The sequence below is a fragment of the Athene noctua genome, chromosome 7, assembly GCF_965140245.1.
Source record: "Athene noctua chromosome 7, bAthNoc1.hap1.1, whole genome shotgun sequence".
NCBI classification, from domain to species: domain Eukaryota; kingdom Metazoa; phylum Chordata; class Aves; order Strigiformes; family Strigidae; genus Athene; species Athene noctua.
In genome coordinates this window covers 8,990,307-9,013,480 of record NC_134043.1, presented here as the reverse complement: position 1 = coordinate 9,013,480, position 23,174 = coordinate 8,990,307, and the positions used below count along the sequence as shown (strand labels likewise).

At 40.9% G+C, this 23,174-nt stretch overlaps 1 protein-coding gene across 1 annotated transcript in view; it reads right to left on the bottom strand.

Annotated features, from left to right (window-relative positions):
* ACTR3 (actin related protein 3) overlaps window positions 1–16,123 on the bottom strand; it is a 31,257-nt gene extending 15,134 nt beyond the window's left edge. Inside the window, exons 1-2 of the mRNA XM_074910315.1 lie at window positions 15,924–16,123; window positions 205–260 (exon numbers count right to left, since the gene is read on the bottom strand). Of these exons, the coding sequence (XP_074766416.1) occupies window positions 205–260; window positions 15,924–15,967 (100 nt within the window). The 5' untranslated portion in view covers window positions 15,968–16,123. The remainder of the gene's footprint in view (window positions 1–204; window positions 261–15,923) is intronic.
* Between the last annotated feature and the right edge of the window lie 7,051 nt (window positions 16,124–23,174).

The window sequence follows — 23,174 nt, the reverse complement described above, 5'->3', positions numbered from 1 at the left end:
TTAGTATACTATTTTAATGAATGTATCTTTCTAAACTGAGCATTCATAGCAAAGCAGAACAGAGATGGGCTATCACTCTGTATCGTCACTCAGGTCCTTGAAGCACTCATTTTTAATTGCCTTTTTTTTTTTTTTTTTTTTTTTTACATAGCATGTTATAGGCTCTAACTGTAACTTTAACATTCATACACAACAAATACTTACATGAAGGAATAATGAACTGGGGTTCAGTATTACCAGCATATCCGAGCTTTGTATACCTATTGAAGCAAAAAAAGGTTAGGTTATAATACCTAATACCACAAATACCAAAGATATCTTTTCCTCCTTCCCATATCAGAAAGATCCACTGACTTTCCTTTAAAACAAATGAACAAAACCCCCCTTTTTTTAAAAGGTAAAACAATGCACCCTGGCACAAACCAAGCATCTAACTTCTACTCTAGTAAAACTTTACTACAGAACACAAAGTATGTAATTCAATTTATCAATGCTTATGAGTATAACTTAAGAGTCAGAGTAGTTCTTTCCTGCTCAGCAGGAAATGTCTATAAATATATTTTCATATAATGCGTTAGTGGTAGAAGTGGTTTTGAAACTGCTAACTATAGGGAAAAAAATTCTCTTGCCCATGGACTGCCAGCTGGGCACGGGACAGGGCTTGCAATCATTACTTCACAAGCATTTCCCAAGATGTGCTATCGTAGGTGGCAAGTACTGACAGATGATAATGACAGTGGCTGCAAAAGAAATTCCATGTAACAAATGGAAAATAGCCTCAAAAATGTGTTTAATAATACCAAGGAAAGCAAGAGGGAAAGAACTACATACCTTCACCCACCCAATTTCCAGAATAATACATCATTTTCATTGTTATAATGTAAGAAAACTTAAGAAATTACCAACATATTCATGAAAAATAGCTACAAAACTCACAATACCAAACCTATCCAGCTAGAAACTCTACAAAAGAGTTAACACGGCATAGGCAAATTCTGAAACACGCAGACCAAAAGGCACACTACATTCAAGAGTTACAGCCTACGCACAAGTTTTTAACAAACACAGACATGACAGAGTTCTCATTTTCTTTATCCTGTCAGACAGCTGTACTAAGTAAATTAGCACCATCAGCAAAAGCATTGAACACTACAGTAGCACCTCCACAATTTTCAGCACTCTGATATCAACCTGGAAGATCTTAGGCGGTGTAAGGCAGTACTAACTTTAACAATCCATAAATTTATGTCAATAACACGGCAAAATGCCTGGCAACAAACACAGTAAGAGGTTGGGTTTTACAGGCTAGAAGAGGAGTGCTGCTGTTGCAGAAGGTTTTGCTGCGATGCTACTGACGCAGTGGTTCACAACTTGCTCACGTGTCTGCTAATGCCTACACAATTTCGATCGCTGACATTAATTGTGCACATTAGTGCTGGGCAAAGAGAAATCTATCCTCAAAAGGAAGGTGTATTTCACTCTAAATAACAAAGTGGCTAGAACAGGACCTCATGTAACACCAAAAATGCTTTGCAAAAAAGTATTTTTAAAGCTGTAAACCTGATCTTGTCTAACACATTGTAACAGTTGAGAGTAACCATGAAAAACAAAACAACTTGACTTCCTATTGATCGACAGAAATGTTTACTGAAAAAGCAAACTTCACAGGCAAAATAAGATAAATAATGGAAAAAAGAAACTGAATACCACGAAAAAATTCATACTTCGTGAAGAGATCATCATTATGTACTGTATGTGCCTGAACTCAGGACATGCAACTCGGATTTTGCAGACTCACGTTACAAGGTTTTTTTAAAGTTTTCTCCTGAAATACATAGTTCCTAAAAGAAGTAACAAGAATTCCACAAAGTGATGCTTCTATAACCTGTCATGAAAAAACTGTTCACTGTATCTGTATTTTATTTAAGGGACTTTTAGGACCACAAGAAAATTACTAAGAAAACCAGCAAATACTGACTTGCTCCTTCTACCTTCCCCTGCAAATCAGGAACTGTGGCATGGAGATTTTAAAGCTAAATCTATAGAGGAACTTTGGAGCCTGAAGGCTAAATAAACCTACAACTGGATCAGAAGTGCCTCAACAGGCAAAACAGTTAAAACTGTTTGATTACTAAACCCAGTATTTCAAAGAAAACAAAAGCTGAACTGTTGCAGGTAACATGCTGCTTGTGGTGTGGGAGACCGCCCAGCACACGCACACAGCCAGCCAACTGGAAGAAAAACAGTCAAATGAAAGATGCATTTTACATAAAAAGGCCGTATTCAGACATAAAATCAGCATATCTAAAAATACTATGGTCTACTCAGCAAGAAGTCTCCTGACTCATGAAAAAAAAAAAAAAAATAAAAAAAAGGACATTTTTTGGCTTCCAAAAAAGGTAAAAAAAAAAGGGGGGACAACCCTCATGGTTTCTGGTCCCAGAATATTAAAGCATTGTATCAGCAAGTCTCCAATATGTAGTCTCCAACACAATGCTTCACATAGCTAATGCACCAAGACTCTCCCTTCCGCATCAGGAATGCCACCACCACTTGCCCATGGCTACCTCCTGCTTCGTGCTGGCAGGCACAGCAGCCTTCCGCAGGGTTCATACAGGCTCTGGGCAGCAGCCAGGGACCACAGTAATACACTTGATAAACAGTAAGCTTGATTTTTGTAACTAAACCTATATAGAGATACTCTTGAGTTAAGATGGACTTTAAAAATGCAATAGTCCAGACAAAAAAGGTAGGTTACAAAAATTAATAAAAGTTGATAAAAAAACTTCAGTTCTCCAAATGCACAATCTAATATTTTATTTTTTTTTTTAGATTTACATTTGCAAAGATTAGGCTTTATTCAGACTGATCAGATCTATTCTACCACTGCCACCTGAAGTAAGTATTTCAATTACATAGGAAAAAGGAGACCGTGAGCAAGCTAGATTTTACAAGTATACAGTTTCCACAAGCAGTTCATACAGGGAAAGCGTGTCTGACTAATGTATGATTCACAGGGGAATGGGGCACACCCTGTCTTCTTCAGAGCAGCAATCACTGCCACTACAGAAAAAAATCCTGGTATTATAGACATCATCATAAGGCAGAATCAATACCAGATCACAGTTTTTCAGTAAACCACAGCTTCTCTTCCTTACTACATAGCACTGAAGAGTAGCAGGAGGGACTTCCATGGAGACAGGCAGGCACATGTCATTTAATGAGACATGAACTCAGCTTTCCCACACTGAATTTGGGGCACTCAGCAGTAAGAGAACAAGGCACTGTACAGATGAGTATAAAAGTATAAGCAGATTCCTATTAAAATCTGTAACGCCGAACTGACTTACAAAATCCCAGAGGTGAAAACCTGAATTCAACTTTGACCATTCAGATGTCTTCCTTTATTTCTCCATGTTCAGCTACTTGAAGTGTTTCTGTAGGCCTATTAGCTCATTTAAAGTAGAAAGAAAAAAAACAAACACAGGAAAAAAAAAAAATGTTGGATAATCACAACCTTCAGATTTACTCTGGAAAATACACTACAAAGTATCCAAAAGCAGTCCACAGTCTCCATATGTGTAGGTATATGGAGAACCATAAACACGCACACAACCCCCATACTATCTACTGATAAACATATATAAGGTGTTGATATACCCCATCCCTGCAACATCTTCTCCAAAAGGCAGTGGGGTCTCACACACCACCCTCTGGGCCTATGCAGATATAATGATGTGACAAACAAAACACTTTTTTGTAGGGGACATTCATACCACAAATGGGGTAGGGGTAACAATGAAGGTCCCTTCTAAGTCAAGTCTACCAATTCACATCTTAACTATCAGTGGAGAAATCTCTAGAATCCACCTCAAACTCAGTCTGAAATCATAAAGTAGCTCTCTACTGATCTGACAGATCTCTGGAAGAACCGCCAAAGGGCTCTCCACAATGTTCTCAACAACACTAATGGGATTTCTCATGTGTGCTCTCTCACCTAGAATAGATGTTTCTGAGGCTGTGACATGAAAGCAATGTCACTTGAAGGTTACTCATGTATTAGTCATGCAGACAATTTTAAAGCCAAAAGGAAACAGCACTTAGCTAAGAACTCCTAATGAGAATGTTGTTAACAGAACCTCGTCTGCAAACCACAAACCATGACCATGCACCTTTGCTCCACTTCTTTCCTGTCCACAACAAATGTCATGCTATATATATTCTCCCAAGTTACACACCCTAGTTCTACCACAACTGCAATTTTAACAAAAGGGTGAGGAATAGTGGGACAAGTGCTTTGTGAGCACCTCAGAGAGGTACAACAGAAATGGGGTGTCCCAAGACAAGTTGTATCCTTGTCATTTTGCTGACAGCTCCACACAAAGATTCGAGTTAGCCAAGCACTAACAGAAAAGAGCACTAGAGGACAGATGTCACCTGATCTTCAACTTCTGTAAAACAAATCCAGGTTACAGCCTACCCCTCAGCTACTTCTAATGACCCAGACTAAAAGCAGTTTCATGCATAGGACACCTTTTCTTTAAATGCACACATGAATGAGATACACCTCCAACACTGGCCCCACTGGAAAGATACAATGAAACTTTAAAAACAAACATACAGAAAAATAAACCACTTTTCTGCAAGGAGGGAGGAGTAACGAGAGTGGGAGTGACAAACTTGAAACTCTCTGGAAAGAAACTCAGGATTAGGCTGAAATCAAAATGGTCTCCTTCTGATTTACCTTCAAGATGCATAAAGCTAGAAAAACAAATGTATTTAGAAAGGTATTTATTCAGAGGGCATTTTTTTGTTGGTTTTGTTCATCACATTGCTGTCTTCTTCATGACTGTTCTAAATTAGTCCACCATCTGAGCCACAGCAATCTTTCTGTGCTAGCTCTTACCCAAAGTGCAACACATGCATTGCCCTGTATCTCACCTTGCAAGTGTAATGGGCTTCCCAAGCACAGTAACCTGTACAGCATACATGTTAGCTAGTGCGTTTAAGGCCTCAAATTCTGCCTTGGTGTATACTACAGCTTGTTCACAAAGTAAAGTCCCATCCAGAAGCCATCCAAGGGGTCACGCTGCAAGCAAGTCTAGCATTCAATGATGGGATTGGGCTTTACACAAAGTTAAAGTGCATTTACCCTCAGGCAGCGGGAGATATGTACTCCATACCCTCTTCCATCTAAATGGGTTTAGAGCCAAAGAATTTATTTAACTGAGAAAAAGGCTTTATGGGGCCATTTCTTTGGATCAACCAAGAGCAACGAGAAACTCCAGAAACAGACAGGAGCCTCAATTATGTGATACAAAGAACACTGAAGAATCTTATGAAGTCTGTTGCTTTTGCACAGGAATCACCTTCATTAGCACGGTCTGCAAACTATCTCACCATTTCAGTCCAACCTCATAACCTCACTTCTATCAAGACACCACAGCAGTAAATTCCCCATCTATACTACTTGAACATCAGCAAGGACCATTATAATATCTGTACATGAATCTGCTTGCTAAAATAAACTTTGTTTATGCAGATCTCCTCCATCGTAGCTTGATACTTCGCTGCATAACAAATTTTACTGAGCAACAATTAAAAAGATTGCCCGAAAGAGGACTTCAATATTTCAATTAATGAAATTTCAAGCATTACTTATATCTTTAAATTACTATTAAGTAAATAACATTATTATGAATGACTCAAGATAAAAGATGCAAACCCAATTTCATAGTTACACAGCAGGCCACTGTGTGAAGGCATGCAGGATAGTGCAGATGCAACAAATTCGCTGAAGCATGTAAATTCTTTGTTGCAGGTGTGCATACAGCAGCAAAATAAATTTCTGGCTAAGTTACCTTAACTCTAGGAAAATGGTAATTAAGTGAGCAGGTTGTAGAAGGCACTACAGAAAAGCTCAGAAAGTGGGGAGTTGCTAAGGAGAACACACACACACGGCAGTATCTTCAAAAGGGCATGAAGTTAATCAAATAGTTTTTAAACAGAATGGAAAGGGATTCTGGTCTTCAATCCCCAAGCTCCTTACAGATGATCTGTCCATCAAAGACTTAATCAAAAAGGGTTTAATATCCTTCCCTGTTATAACATAGATACAGTGTTTTTACAGTCTGATGTCTTCAGATAACAAAACCACTTTAAAAAGAACTGAAAAACTTGTGGAACACTGATGAGCCCTTACCCTTCATACATAGAGCCTCATGTTACTGAAAAGCCTGAACAAGCCTTCATTTTTATTTGTTGCTTTCCTCCTACCATCATTCTTGTACACCAGATGAGACTGAAAAGCCTAGGGAACATTCATTTTTCAAATTCCCACAATGTGAAATAATGAGAAAATGATGATGAAAGAGTAAAGCCGTTCTGCCCCTTTAAGAAAGGTCCCAAGTTTAGCATCGGGTGCAAACTGGTTAAGCAGCAGCAGATCAGAAGTCCCTGAAGGAACTCATTATATTAGGAAAATGGGACTTGTATTAATAAATTAGTTTACTATCTCTTTTCAAGTGTCCTTGATAAAACACAAGACAGTAAAAGAGTTTGAACTGAGTCATGCCTTCCATATTTTTGTCTTCAGCTAATATATATATAAGCTCTGACTAATTTGTATTTTTAAATAGCAACTGCTTCCATCAAGTTTTGAAACACCTGTTGATCAAAAATGCTTTAAGTAATCAATAGCGAAAGCCAAAGAACTAACTCCATAAATGGAAAAAGCATGCAAGAATAGAATTGCTCTCAGGTGAACAATCTTGTTAAACTGTAGGCAAAACAACACATCAAAAGGATGGTAAAAGGGGGTATTGCAAAGACATATGGGAACCCTAGACACCAAAGATGTTACAAATCTGGCAGTCTACAACCTTGGCGTTAGAATTAACTGCATCACTGTGTATCTGAAACTATTTTCTTGCAATATTTCCCCCCTAAATATCAGTCTATTCAAGAACTTCCACCCTGACAACAAATACTTCTTCACCACATACTGTAATTGTCACAGTAGAACAAACCATAAGCAAATTGGTGTGCAATTTAAAAAGCGAGCTCAAAAGCAGCTTGAAAGAGAAATGCTTCTAACAAACACTTATTCCCTAAATCAAGGGGGAAAAAAAACTCTAAAAAAGGCTAACATCTTTAAAAGCATCTATAATTTTGTCTAGAATATTTATCTAGCGTTACCTTTTATCAGCAGCTAGCTACTCAAAGCACAGACACAACTGTAATGCTCACTACTAAAAACTAGCTGAAATGGGCAGTGAATAAACAGTCATGGACACAAATAGCCAGACCGGAACCCTCCAGGTGCGTGACTAAGGGGAACACAGAGGCAGCAGCAGCCTGTGTCACACAGCATTCAGAATAAATTCACATGCATCGTAATAAGATTCTGCAGGTGACAGTTTTTACACCAGACCGGAGAACAGAGAAAGCTACCACATTGTGCAGCTTCTAATTTTACTTACATCTGGATGGAGAAGAGAAGCTACTTTCAAATTTGCTCTATGTTTACTTGCTTCAAAACTTTAAAAAATAAATAAATAAACAGCTGTATTGACAGTTTGACTCTGGAAAAGTTCTCTTCTCCTTAAAGTAAACAGGAAGATAAGATGCACTTATTACCAGAAGACTCAAGCTTATGACTTAGTCAGGAAAAGTGCACTTGAAAACCAGCCCATATTTAAGTATTTAAAACAAAATCCAATTCGGGCATTCTGATATTACCATCTCGATTTGTAATACTAGCCCATTTTATTTATATTTGTAAAATCCATTCCAAATATTTAATGCTGGCATGTACTTTACCATAGAAAATAAAGTTAGCTTTCCTTTGACTACATTTTCCTCAAAGTAAGAAGAGCAAACAGCTTTGGATATTATCTTTGTATAATGAAAGTAGTTTGTGTTGGCAAAACCAGAATGATCTCTTTTTACTTACTGGTTCCTCTGAGACTCCTAGACTAATTCATTTTAACAAGTGGCTTAACAGTGCCTCTGTGTTACACCACACCCACACAATACTAACCTATGCTGATAGGTTTTTTTAATTATGTTTAATTTTTATGTAAGTTTTCTGAGCATTTTCCACACCCTGACTACTCCATGTGATATTTCCAAATAATGACGAGAGAATGCCCCAGAAGTTTGGAAGTCTGCATGACTAATTACTTAATAGTACAAATTACTTGTTATAAGGGGGAAATTAACTTGGCAACTTTCTACATCATTTGCCCAAAATAAACTAACATTGCACAGACATTTATCAGGAAGAAAAAAAAAAAAAAAAACAAGGTATTAACTATACATGCTTTTCAACAGATAAAACAAGGAGGAATTAATTCAATTAAACACAATTTCCAAGTAAATGAAATCTGCACTTGAAACGAAATAGGCAAAATCTGAGTATAGCCAATATAAACCTGACTTTACTTGGAAATTTTTCCAAACAAATGCTATACAGTAGCTAAAACTGTACAGTTATTGCACATCAAAAAGAAGTTGAGCGTCTCTGCTTACTATTTGCACAATTTCAGCACTTGAGAGCTCCAGCTTTGAACCAATAGCTACTATGCCATTGCCCCAATTGCACCAATCTGAGCAGAGGGTAAGATGAAACCAAACAGACAGAGCAGGTACAGGAGCAAAGGCACTGCACTCACTGCAAGCACTGCAGGCAACTCTCAGCATGCTTCCAGTCTACCCAGCACACTGGTTACCACTTCAGCATTTCAGTAGGTAGCCAAAAGTTTTCCATCAAGAACAGGCTTGCATCAAAACACCAGTTTATATATTTATCATGTTACACCATACTTCTAGTAAAAAATAGTTTCCAATTAGAAACTTTTGTCTTAGAAAAAAAGTGCTTCACTATGCTGGGAACAAAAATCTTACCACGGAATTTTATTTAATATAAAAAGCAGGTCTCATTTAATAATATCACAGAGATTCTGAAGTCTGACTGCAAATATGCAAGCAGTCATATTGTGAAAGCTCTTGCAAATGATAAGGAGTATGATAAATATAAGGCAAGTCATGACAAATAAAGTGCCAATACTGAAAAAATAGATCAGATACAGTATCAGCTAAAGAATTAAGATTTTGATTCATTCATTGATAGCAGAGTACAATCAAAATAAAGTATCAATAGACAACCTCCTGTCTGCACCTTGCTCTCTACAGACTGAGAATGTCAAAACACATCCTGTGCACAGCTGCAAACACTTGCAATGACCACAAGAGAATAATAGAGAAAAAGGAAACCCCCAGGAAAAAAAAAACCCCACACAACTAAAATTTATCTAGTTTTTCAATGTCTAGTCTTAAAAATGCAAACTCATGATCAGAACAAAAAGAAAAAATAATTATGTTACACCCTACATGAAGTTAGTGAATAAAATTATGACTTCTTCAATTTTACATATAATCCTCCTTGACAACTGATTAAAAAAACCCCAAAGTAACATATCAGCACTAGCATTTGGAAAGGACAGATGCTTCATTTTGGTGGTTAAAATAATCTTGCTATGGACATTAGTAAGTTTGCAAATTGGTATTTTATGTATCTACCCAAGGATGATTTTTGTTAGATTGGTACACCTGAATATATTTTAGTTCAGTGATTAAAACAACCCAAAAACTAAAAGGTAAAGCAATAGATATTCCTTTTCCTACACAGAGCTGAAAAAAACCTTGTGAATTTCATTAGGGACAAACTGAAATATGTTTTTAGTTATTTTACCTTTGATTTTAACATTTTATCCTTAAAGTCTTTAAATGAAGAATGTTTGACCAAAATTAAAGAAAGTTTGAAATCATCAAAGCCTTTGTGCATTTCCTAAAGTCTGCAATGATGAAATGAAGTGTTGAAACTCTTAAATTGCATGATCTAGAAAACAAACTGCAAAGTTTCTTATATGTTCCTATAAAATAATAGAGGGGATGGATTATTACCCAGGAATTCGTACAGTATTTCTGAGCTCCTAGAAACTGTATTTTGAACTAATGTAGACAAACAGATGTCCATCAGACTCACGCAATCAACATACTTTGAGCAAAACGTTCAAGCCAGGTACTAAACACAATAAAGAAACAAGAAAGAAGGGAACCTGCCCTGTCCCACAACCTCCCTTCACTGCCAGGGCCATAGTCTGGTGTCAGTGACTGTGCAAGCTTCCCATGCACACATGAGCAGGAGCTCTGCTGTACACATAAGGTGGCTCATTTATCATTAGCTTTACAGATTCAGTCCATGGATGCAAGTAGTTTTGACCTGTACTCAGAAGTGCCCCCCCCCCGATACATATACACACATATATATACACATACAGTAAATGGGATACAGGGAAAAGAAAAGCAGAAACAGGAGGACTGGAAGGTACCATGCATCATGGATGGCTTCTGACACGCGTTCAAGTAAGATATAAACAGATTCCTATGATAGAATTTCAAAATGTGTATGTATAAGAATATATTCCTAAAGTAATTGCTATTATTCATAATTATGTTGCACACTGTGCATTTAGTGTTACAACACAGACTGTGATGTATTAGGATCATTTAAGAGACACCACAGGTCATTATGGGTCTTCAGAACCAATTTGAAATTATTCAGGAAAAAAAAAAATTAAACCACAATTCTCAATCTAGTACAACTCCTTTTTCCACATTAAGGATGAAGCATTCACCCTTCTTCCCTAACCACTTCAGCTACTGGCAAGCAAAATACACTCAAAATCCTGGAAGAATTTTTCCATATTCCATAAAGGAATTATTTTGTTCATGCTTTCCATACTGAAAAATTACTTCTGGGATGACACAACAGAGAAAATTCATCCCAAAAGAGAACATTTTCATGAACACTGGAACCCACAAAAGGTCATGACAAGATATCCAGTTGAAATACTAACTGCAAGAACACCACAGTGCTGAAATACTTACACTAGAAAGAAGTTATGATTCGAAAAAAATCTGTGGAAATAAGCCATCTCTGGAACATTAAGAAAGAATCATCATTTCAAGGTCTAGTATAAGATACTAAAAAAAATTGCAAAGCAAACAAAATAGAGGCTGTTACTTCCCCTTACCTTGTTTTTATAGAATTGGATTTCTCATCTCACATATCTTTGCTGTCTATTGAAGATTAGCAGCTTTTCACGGATCTTGTACTCATTTACACTACCAGGTCAAAACCCAGAAAAGAAACTAAACAATGTAATCCTGTCATAACTTAGCACATTGGAAGACACTCAACCCATAAATACTTTACTTAAGAGCATGAAGCTATAGAGGTGCTGGCCGAAGATTAACCTAAGTAGGGTTTGTAGAGAAGTCCCCCAATGCAAAGCTCACTCCACTGTGCATGTTACCTGAGCACCAGCCAACTTCAGCTTCTCTGAAGGTTTCATGGGCCCAAGTCTATCCTTCCTTCATTTACAGCAGAACTGGTTATTGAAATTGAGCAGCCAAGAAACTCTCAGAGATATATATCACTGTTCCAAAGAACAACTTGCAACTTCATCTCAAGAAAGCTTGAAAAATTGAGGCTGCTCAGGATTTCCAGACTCTCAGCTCAGAGGGAACCCACTGTCATGAGGTATCAAGGGACTCTTCCGCTCCCACCACAAACAGCGAGTTTCTCCAGACAACCCCAACACCTTTAATTCTCCCCCAGTATTCAGAAAAGAAGAAGGAAAAGAAACCTAAACACACCCGTTTTTGTAATCTGTGTAAGGGAAGTGAAAAAGGGGCCTAGCCTATGAGAAAAGAAAGCAAGATGCGAAATAGCACTTTTTATCCCCACACAATCACATAACCAGTTTACTCAAGAGAAGGCTAACCAATATACATGACCCTACCAACAAAACACTCTGGGGTACATTTGAGAAGCTAATCACCAGTGACACTCAAGTATTGAATGGATCCACCCAACAGCCACATAAAAATCACAAACATGCCTATAGAAAATAGAAAGTTTAGGTATAGAAAGTACTTTTATTTTCTTTAAATCACTTTCATTGCTAAAATTAAGTTTCCATTTTGGAACTGCAGTAGGTTGCACAGCCACTTACTTCAGCTCAGTTGAAGAGCCATTAATTTGAATACTTGCAATTATCTGCCATCCCAAATGAGCTAATTCAGTGTTACACAAGTTTATACCAAGGGGGAAAAAAAAAAACGCATTCACACAGAAAGACACTGCTAAAAATCTACTTGTCAACCTAATCAAGCTAAATTCTGAAGTGGCATAGGAAGAGCTTTTAATCATGACTTGCAGGCTGCACTGTGTTCGCCTGTAGAATGCGCAGCAAGAACTATTCAAATATCCAAAAGGCACAGAGCAAAACACTGCAACCTACTGAGATTAAAAACGAGTTAACAGTCTTTTTCTTTCTTTGGCGTGTTGTTCGCATACTTTATGGAAATAATTCCATGTTGGTTTGGTTTTGTGGGTTTTTTTTTAATTTTTATTTTTACTTTAAAATGCATGTAATCCTTCGATATGCCACAGTCTGAAGGAAGTCTCATTCACAGCACACACACTAAATTAGCGACCACCATAAAAATCTACCAATGTTTGAAGGACATGGAAGAGAACAGCACACAGGTGTTACTTCATAGCACATTGTTGAGGGACACAGGGCTCACAGCAGCCAAGTGAAATCAAGTCCAGTATTAACATGGACAACAACTCCCTGACAATAAGGTCCACAATGTTGTTTTATAAATTTCCCAACAAAACAAGAAGATACTTAAAACTAAACCAGACAATGCTATCAAAGAAAGAAATAATCCTGGTTTTAACATTAAACTGAACTCTTCAGATTTTTCATTTCCATGCCTGTAACTTTACTGTGTAATTCAGAGGACACTACTTCAGCCAAGTAGCTTTTTAAAACCACAATTAAGTATTTAGCTGCTCTTACAGGTATCACTTACCTTATTTTCTAGGTATCAGGTTTGCTTAAGCAAAGAATGCAAATTTCAAGATAACATATGTAACACTGGAAGAATTTGTGCTGCACCCATGATCTGATTGCCAAGTCACTGACTTCACCCATTTGCCAGCTCCAGCTGTATAACGTGTACTTGGATGTTCCCTAAAAAGTTTGACTAACCTGTTAAAGTCTCAAACCACAGGGATCACATGATCTCCCCAACCTCTTCTGTGCTTTGGTCGGGCTTCTTAAAATCTGTCTAATCTGTGCAGGCTGATGCTGAAAAGCACAACTCTGGCACCCCTCTATCCATCTCCTTCCCTTCGATCTTAGCTGGCAAAAATGAACACACACACAAAAACACCACTTGGATCAACAAACCGAACCTGTGGCTACATGCACAAGACATGTAGGAAGACACCCCCTTTTGCTGATAAAGGTAAATTCTCCTTGGACTGTAGATTACTTACTGGAAAATTTGTGCCCTTTTAAAGCCTTGCCTGTTCTAACCATGGCAGTTCCTTTCAACCTTTCTGCTTTGGTTCTATTTTCAAAATCTTTCTTTTCCTGTTTTTAGGGGCTATCTGCCTGCTTGCTTTCGTTTTGGTAGACATGACAGTACCCTAGTTGAGATCCCAACTGATATGCACAGAGCACAAGGCTGACATAATTTATGTGTCCTGTTCTCACTTACACAAAATGAGATGGGCTGGGAGGGCTGCACTAATTAAAAAAAAAAAACAAATCTACAAGCATGATTATGCTATCGCATCCCACTGCTCTACTACCTACTTGTTTCTTGTTATCTCAAGTATTAGATTTATCCTTTGCAAATTCACCACTTTATACCTTTGTCTACTGTAATTAATGAAATCCAACAGCCACAATGCTCTGTGATGCTTCCAATGCTAAAAATTTCCCCCCCGGTTTCCTGAAGCAGAACTTCAGAGAACAACCACCTTGGACTACGAAGCACACCAGAAAGGAAAAGCCTGGGAGGCAGATTAGGTTGGGCTGCATTAAAAAAAATATACAGGCGCACAATAAAACAGTATCTTGGAGAGATCTCTGAAGACTGGGGGGAAATAAATAAATAAAAGACAGGAGCGAGACTTGGTTAACATCATATTCAAGAATGGTACAGAGCATGCCCCATGCACTGAAGTTAATTAATGAAGGAAGTACACACAAATCTTCCCCAAGAACATTTGATTTAACACTCAGGTCCCTTGCTGTATCTCTCCCATTAAAAAGACAAAGCCGTGCAGCTATATACTAGCTCGCTGTTCCTGCCTGGCATCACCGAAAGCTCTAAGTGAATCTCTCTAGTCCAGTGGCCACAACCTTATTTTGCAAACCATAAAAACATAATTACTGACTTTAATGGGACTACCTGCAATGCACAAACATGTGGGACAGGAAAAAGCCTTTAGTGGCATGCAGCAGAGTGTATTACAGATCTTTTGCTTTGAAAGATAAACAGTGCATGTACACATCATGTTAAACTCGCATCACTTCCATTACACCCAGCTACACACTCTCATTCCTACTGTGCTAACTATCTGTCATCCCACAAAATTCAAGGTTTTAGTTTTTGCTCTAACTACAGGTATGACTTCTTCATACAACTTTTAAAGATGCTGACATTATAGACACATATATACCTGCTCTACTTAAAGGCCTATTTATTAATGTCCTACACCAAACAGATTCTCTCGAAGAGGCGTACATGCTTTCAAAAAACAAGTGCCTGGATTTCAAAAGAACATGCCCTTTCAAAGTACTATTTGTACCTACACTGCAGTCACTGAAAAATTTTACTATTTTTAGCAAGATCGATGAGAAGTGAAAGAAAAAGACCAGTTAAAGAATCAGCATGCCATCAGTGCTAATTGAGGAGCCTTGAGAATACACCAATACTTTCCTTTCCGGTAAAAGCCTGATGCATAACGCCTAACATGAAATATTTCATCTTTAAAATCACACCGCAGACGGCAGGTCACAGAGTGGTTTTCACATCCTGAGCACGCTCGTGCAAGCGGTACCGCATAACTCCTCCAGGTCGGCTTCCTACAGACACCTCTAAGCGCTTGTTCCCCAACCCAAAGCCTCCAGGAGCCATGCCACGGCGGAAAGGGGACTCTGAATCCCGAGGGCCTCCTCCCGCATCGCTTTTTATGATATATCTCTCTGGCACCGCATTTTCTTCATCACCTGGTAGCTGCCAAATAAAAAGAAGAGTTTCTAAAACGGATTTGGTTCAGGTTTGACACTGAAAACTGCCTTATAAGGTATAAAAGCCCGAAAGCAGGAAGAGGCTTTGACAAAACTAAGGAAGTTCCTCTGCGCTTGCTCGATGGAGGGGGAGGGGTTTTTTTCTTCCACAGAGAGAAGTAACACAGAATAAATGACATTATCCACACATTTAAAAAAATTAAATCCCTAGGAGCCCCCAGACGGCACCCGACAGAGCGGTGACTCCTCTAAGCGAGGGCATCTCAGCGGCCCGCGGGCAGCCGCAGGATCGCTCTCCCCGCTCGCCACCCCCGGCTCCGGCAGCCGCACAGGGTCCCCCGCACCCCGGCAGGCACCGGCCGGGGAGCCGAAGGCGGCGGCTCCCGGCGGCCCCGGCCAGCCCGAGGGCGAGCGGGGGGGGGAGCGACCGGCGCGACCCGGCTGCCGGCGGCGCGGACTGACGGCGGGGGAGCGGGGCCGCGCCGGGACACCCCTGCCCACCGGGCGGCCGCGGAGGGCCCGGCGGGGAGAGCGAGCGGAGGGGGGGAGAAGGGAAGGCAGCCGGCTGCTCCACCCCACCCCGGCCCTCCCGCTGCCGGCACCGCGGCGAGCCGGGACGCGGCCGCCCGGCCCCGGCGCGGGCAGCGCGACCCCCGCCGCCATCTGCAGCGGCGGAACCCGCCCGGCCCCGCCCCGGGCGGCCCCGAGCTGTCAGCGGCCGCGCCGGCCGTCGCTCACCCCGTGCCGCAGTCCACCACACAGGCCGGAAGCCGCCCTGCCATGCTCCTCGGTAGCGGCGGTGCTGGGGACGGCGGGCAGCCCTGGGCGCTCCGGCGGGGCTCGGCGGGGCTGGGCTGGGCGGCGGGGACTGAGGGCACTTCCGCAAGGCGGGCGGGCGCTCCCTCCCTCCCCCGCCCGCTCGCAGGCACGGCCCAGCGAGACCAAGATGGCTGACCCGCCCCTCCCTGCGCGCGGCGGCGAGGGCGGGCGCGACAACCCCATCATCCTCGATGACGCCCGATCTCGCGGACTCGCCCCGGCGAGGCGGTGCGAAACGGAGCGGGCGGGTGGGGTTTTTTTATCCAGTCCCCTCCGCCCAGGCAGCCGCCGGCATCCTCAGGGGCGGCGAGCAAGCCAGGCGGCTGAGAGTGATGCTTTAATGCTGAAAACCTGAGGGGAGATGGGGGAAGGGGGTGTGTGGTGCGAGGAAGGTGCTGAAAATGACAAGGGGACAACTTCCTGCAGGCCCAGCTGCTCCCTAGAAAAAGTCTCACCCAAGGGCATGTGCAGGAGGCCACACTCCTCGTGGTGCTTGTTGCCATCGCCAGACTCCAGCCGGGCTGGAAGGTACCAAATACCCAGCAGCACCGGCCCTGGGGAGCCCAACCTCCCTGAAAACCTTATTCCCCTCAGCTGTGGTCAAAGGAAACTCTCAAGCCCCTCTCACGCACAGACCTCCACAGCAGCACCACCCCCCGGCCTCATGCTCCCCATCCCTTAAAATCCTGCAGCCTGGGGTTGGAGGGAGCGGTGCTGCCAGGGTGGCCAAGTAAGCAGCTTTTCCCAGCTTCACACCCACCAGTAACCACGCCGTGCTCCCACCTAACCAGAGCGAACAAGCGTAGCCCTGCCGGGCTCAGCCACCCCAACGCACGCTGATGGGATCCGTTGACTTGTGGAAACACAACTCCACAACCTCTCAGGCTATGCAGTAGGTATGTTTATTCAGCGCTGACGTGCATGGGGATTGTTTCACCACAAACGTGCTCACCTCTCGTGGCACCTTGTCTTGGCTTTATACTACAGAGCATCACATATTCATAATACACCTATACATATGCATGACCTATCCCCACTTTGTATTATAATGAGCCTGAAAATCTTTTTCATATGTTCTGCCCCGGTCTTTGTCTAGTTGCCTCTGCGCAGCGGTTGTGGGCTGGGGTTGCGGAGATGAAGTAGCTCCTCTTCCTCACTGTTGAACTTTTTATCTCGATTTCTTGCGCAGTCTCTGTAGCCTCCTGGACTCAGGCCGGACCATAGGGTTGGTTTTGACGAGTTTTTAGGGCTGTCTTCCCATTCCATCAGGAAGCGTTCCCTCACAGATTCTATTAATCAAGGTTTCTATATTGTTCTGCTCTCTGGCCCATCAGCTATGATCTATTATCCTATTTAATTTTAGTTATCTTTTAACTAATGGGCCTCTAGCCCCTGGCCTGATCTCTAAGTCTTCCATCTTTATCTCTAAACTAAGTTGTTATACCTTCATTTCTTGAGTACCTAATTTCTATATCCTATTTTAATTTCCTAGCTCCTCATCTCACCAGAGCGTCCATCGCTTCTTGGGTTTAGCCATAGGCCCCTGCCCTCCTTTTGAAGGAGTTTTGGTCTCAAAGCGGACATGCACTGTCGGGGTTCTGGCATTCAGGCGGACAAAACTTTAAAAATCTATTCAAGGGCTTCCTCTTTCGCTCTCTTTCCACTTTTCACAGCCCTTCAGGCTTTGAAGGACAGACTGCTGTGTCCACCAGGCCTGGCACAGTTCTTGCCTTACCGTGTACTGTAGCCACAGGCTAATTTTTGTTTGTTTTCAAAGTATTTTAACGTTCTGACAGTTCTGGTATCTGGACTTTCAGGTATTTTCAGTCCTTTGCTTGCTTCTACCTTGGCAATGTGAGCCTCGTGGTATAATCCGGTGTCACGCAGACAAATTTGGTATTCCAACAAAAGGAGTAATTGTCAGGGCTCAGCGTGCACTGATGGGCCTTAATGGCCCTAATCAGCCTCACCTATGGCTTCCACCCCACAATCCCTGCCTGAGGGCACAGGGGACCCATTTAAACTCAGCTTTGGGCACTCACTTTTTGTTTGAGCTGTGCTGTAGGTGTGTGTGTTATCCTAGCCCTGCTTTCTGGCTTGATGTTAGACTTGCCACCTCCTTATAGGCCTCCCTGGTTACTATCGCTGGTCCTCGTCCCCATCTGCAGACCAACGTCCTGGCTTCACCCTGGACCTGTTTCACCACCGTGGACTTGTCTGATGATCTGGACTCTTGGTTGAACCTGGCCGCTATCTTTGGGTCAGCCCTTCTCACCTCAGCCATGCACTGCGGGTCTGTGTCCAGGCTGGTGAGTCCCCAGTTTTGATGGCTCTTACTGCAGGTGGCTCCACGTCCCTAAGGGAGCCACCAGCCCTCAGTGTATCCTCACAGTGGTCTTGCTTGTTTCTTGAGGCATTGGTCCTCCTCACTTAATATCTCTCCCTAATTAATAGGCTCATTCCCTGAGTTCACTGTACAGTTAAAAAAGAATCAGTGCCAATACAAAGGAAAGGCTAGGTACATGCCCTTCAGGTTGTGACAGGAGGAAACAAAAATATCCCTTTTTTTTTGTAGCATCAGCTAGAGAGTTCAGTTATGAAGTTTAAGCCACCATCTGGCTTCTGTGGGCTGCCAGATCTTCCTGAGGAACATAAGCAAGGAAAGGAGATACTGAGAATATTAACATTTTTACTTTCATGTCAAAACAAATTATGAAGGGAACATTGTGAGACAGTTTACAGATAATGAAAGGGATTTCAGCAGGACACTGGGTAGCCTGTGAGCTATGCTGTGCTAGAATATGAAAGATTAATGCCTCTAAAAGCTTTTCAGAGAAAGTGCAGATAGCCCTTCTTTCATGCACATGCCTGTGTCTGTGCACAGGTACATATTTACCTAAAATAAATACAGTTAGTAAATAAAGTATCAGGTGGACTTTTTGCTTTTCTCTTGGTTTTATTACCTGGTATTGAGGGTTATACATGCAGCAGGTTCACCTGCTGCAGATGGAGTCCTGGAATGAGAGAGCAGCTTAGCGCTCCAGTTGCAGGAGTACAAGTAACCCCCCGGAGGAACATGAGACAAGGGCCAAAAAACTGTGGCATGCAGAAAGTGTGGAGCTGGCAGGTCTTATCCTGGCTATACAGCTCATAGAGCCAGCACAGAGGAGATCAGCACAACTGAGTTAGTATGCCCAGCTGTAGTCAGTTTTCTACAGTGCAGTTGTTAGTGCACTGGGGCTGACTGTTCTTTATTACCTAATATTTCCAAATAATGCTCCCCATTAGTCTAGCTAAGCTTTAATAGCAAAGTCAAAAGACAGATAGTAGAACTGCTATAAAAGTATGCTGATGACTTTTTGCTAACAGAAGCATCATTTCACTATAAAACATTAAAACACACCCACAAGCACTTACTGTAATGCGCTCTACAGAACATATCCCATAGCTGGATTTATTTTTTTCTTCCTTGTGAGCACAAGAGTCCTCTGCGAAATGGTAGGACACTGAGCAGGGAAAAAAAATACTGTGGTTCATACGGAAAGGGAAACAAATCTGTTAAGTAACTCCATTGCGATCTCTTGCTATCAGTTTGTGTTCTTCCTGAGTCTGCATTAAGAATGACATTGAAAAAGAGCAGTGCTGATGCATTTTGTTTTACTGAATTACAGTGGAATTTACATCTGAGCATAAGATTTCTCTCAGTTTCAAGGTGCCAAGTCAATCGCAGTTGTGCAAGGGAAGGAGATGAAAAGACTGAACTCCCTGGCCATAAGATCTCATGTTCCATTCTATTGGTCTTGCCAGCTGCAGTTCTTCAGGTGGCTGTGGACCCAGACACCAGTCCAACAAAATAAAGATGCAATATTTCTCTTTAAGCAATATTATCACATGTTGTTGTACCACAAACACAGGTTTGGTGTATTACTCATCAAAATTCAAATAGATCTATCTAAATGTCAATACTGCTTCCTCTGTAGACCCTTTGTAGTTTTGTGCATTGGCATCTAGACTATCTTGGTGGATATTTTTAGCATAGAAATCTTGTGTTCAAATTACAAAATTGAGCTTAGAAAGTCAAAATTCAGCTAGATCCAGCAGGATTGCAGTGCTGACTGATATATTTCAAATCTTTCTTGAATTGAAATGTTTTCAAACCCTTACCTATTTCTTCAGTACAGGAGCAGTAGGAAAAGCCTAGTCTGTTTTTGTGGTGTAGTTTTCTGAATCTTTTCATCCTCATTTGGCCAGAAGTCAGTTCTGAACTTACACAGGGCCTTTAATTGTTTCAGGGTGTATCAGAAATTACATTTTTGATACGTAGAGGCAATGTCTTAGTACGTTCTCAATCTTACCAATGGGAGTAAATATATCCCTAAATTACCTTTATCTGATATCATCCTATACAGCACACATCATCCAGCAATATCCTCATTCTATGATGCATCAAAGTCCAGCTTTTATAAGCACACTTGGGTTGCAGGTGATCTTTTCCTGAATATCCATGATTACAGAAGTAAATACCATTGCAGAGCATCCTCCTTCTGTTGCCGTCTGCCTCCAGGCAGTTTACAATGTAAATATAAAGCAAGAGAATGCAGCTGAATACAAATGCATAAGGAATAAGAAGGTAAAAGTTTAGGAGGGAAGTATTTCTATTAGTCCACAAGTAAACACAGAAAGAGCCTAACAGTTTGATTCGGATGGAGGGAATTTTCAGACAACTTCTCACTGTTTTTATATGAATAAGAGTCTTGGAGCTCCAAACTTTTCCATGATGCAGGTGTGATTTACTAGCTCCAGCAATATCACATAATAAAATTTCACAAGTCCTTCAGTCTGAAGAAGTGCATACCTAGACAAAAGCATTACAAATCACTTGCTAAGCTACATCAGAAGCTTTTCAGCATCCTCCTCATTCTGGATCATTTTCATGCAGTTAATGGCCTGCCCTTGAGCATACAGAAGGAACAACTCTGTGAATCCATATATAGATTGAGGCCTGGGAAGCACCAGTAAAGTGCAAGGAACAAGAAGAAACAAAAGGAAGTAAAAGTTGCAGGAGTGAAAGGATTTTGGAAATTCCCAAGAGGGATGAGAATCTGAGCTTGCCTGGGTCAGCATGTTGCCATTCAGATTGGTATAAACTGAATTTAAAAGGCAGGTTAATATCCAGTACATCACATTGAACATTGCTTAAGCCCAGGTAAAGCTAACAAGAAAAGCTAGAGAAACATCCAAGGAAAATTGCGTCTAGATTATCAATTAGACAATACTCACTTTACTGTGAGTATTATAAAGTGCATTGCTTAATATTTTATCCATCATGTTCTAATTATTTTAATATAAGTTTTACCAATAGTTAGTGGAATACTAGAGAGCTAAACAAGAAAACATTTTATCTACCCTGATATATGATGTATGTAGATTTCTTCCAAGAAGGGCCACAAGCAAAATTATAGTGTTATTGGTTGATTTTAGCATAGCTATAGCAACAGCCATATGGGAGGCATGTAATTTCATGGAGCTGCACGTGGTGAAGTCATGGCAAATTACCAGGATCTCATTTGATGTGGCTACTCTCCAAGAGTTCTTAGATCAACTAAAACCATTAACTTTTGAAATATAATTAGTCCAACCATGTTTTTTTTCAAATAACAAATGGGAAAAAAAATTACTGTGATTCTCTGTACACTGAAACAAGGTATGAAAAGAGAGAAGCTTAGAAACTGGGACTTGTTTATATCCTTGGACTATTACAGTGGTAACACCACTATCGCCCATTATATTTGCTAGAAATAACAGCAAAATGTGTGTCAAAAGATAAACCTAGAAAATATAAAGGAAGAATTTGACTGAAAATGTGATGACTTAAATAGGAACTTGATGTTCTGGGCAGAAGCAATATCTACAAAAGTCGTGCTGTCCAGAGAAACATTGCATTCCTACTTACAGCTTGCTTTTCCATTCAAAATTGTTTATCTGTATGCTGCTACTCTGTGCTATCTTATAACAAATACATCTTGTTCCTTTATAAAGCTCCTGTAAGTGAATTAGCAGAACGATGGCAGCAGGATTCCTACAACACCAAAGCAGGGCACAAACCTCTGCCTTTGTGTTGTATCTGTACTGCACAGGCTCCACACAGTCACACTTGGGAGCCAAGTAATAGTACTACATACCTTGGCTACGATAAGAAATCTGTGCTTTCTCGTGTAACAGAAACATTAGTGTGTGTTCTCAGTTGTACCTATTTACTTTCTTGGCTGGAACAAATGTGTATTGCTACCTTCCTCATATGACTTGTTATACACTTCAACAGAACTGAAAACCTAAATCAATCACAGCTGTAAGTCTCTGACCTGCCTTAGTGGTTGCACTTTAGGCATCAGCTTTCATGTTCACCATGTCATGAGCCATTAATTTGAGTAAAACACATGATAACTTGCAAACATATGTAAAACCACAATTTTTAACTTAGTGGTCTTTTATTTTGTTATTCAAAGATGTCATCCATGCGCTAAATCAAATCGGTATGTCACTAGTTTGCAGTTTAGCAGCCATGGCAGGTATCTGTAACCAATGAGGCTTCCAGCAGAGCACAGAAGCTCAGCAGGGTAAAACCAAGCCTTAAAAACGTGGCAATGTAAGAGCTAGAAAAGTGTCAGATCATCGAAACTTAGAACAGAGGATCAAGATGATCCAAGTGGGTCAATTCACAAAAGTGTTAGCATGAAGAGTCACAGAGCATGCAATGGCACCAAGGATTTTTGAGCTATTCAAACATTTAAAACTGCAAACAATTGAATGTATGACAGGTAAATAAATTAGTTTCTTTTCTGAGACACTTGTCCAGACTTTAACAGATGTTTACCAACTTTTGAGAGTGTTTTGCTGCTAATATTTGATCATCTATTCTAAATGGCTTTTCACAACAGGATTGTGTAGAAACACTTGTATTACACCTTCTGGGTTTTTACCTCGTTTTGTGACTTTTGAAAAAAATATATTCTCTTCAACTGATCCAAATTGTTGACTCCTTAGATTAGCTTTTAGGAGACAATAGATATTAAAGGCTTCTACATCACAGCTGTGGTCGTTGTGCCATGTTAATCTCATTGTACTTAATTCAGGATAATGCAGGGAGGAGAGGAGAACTAGACGGAGAAC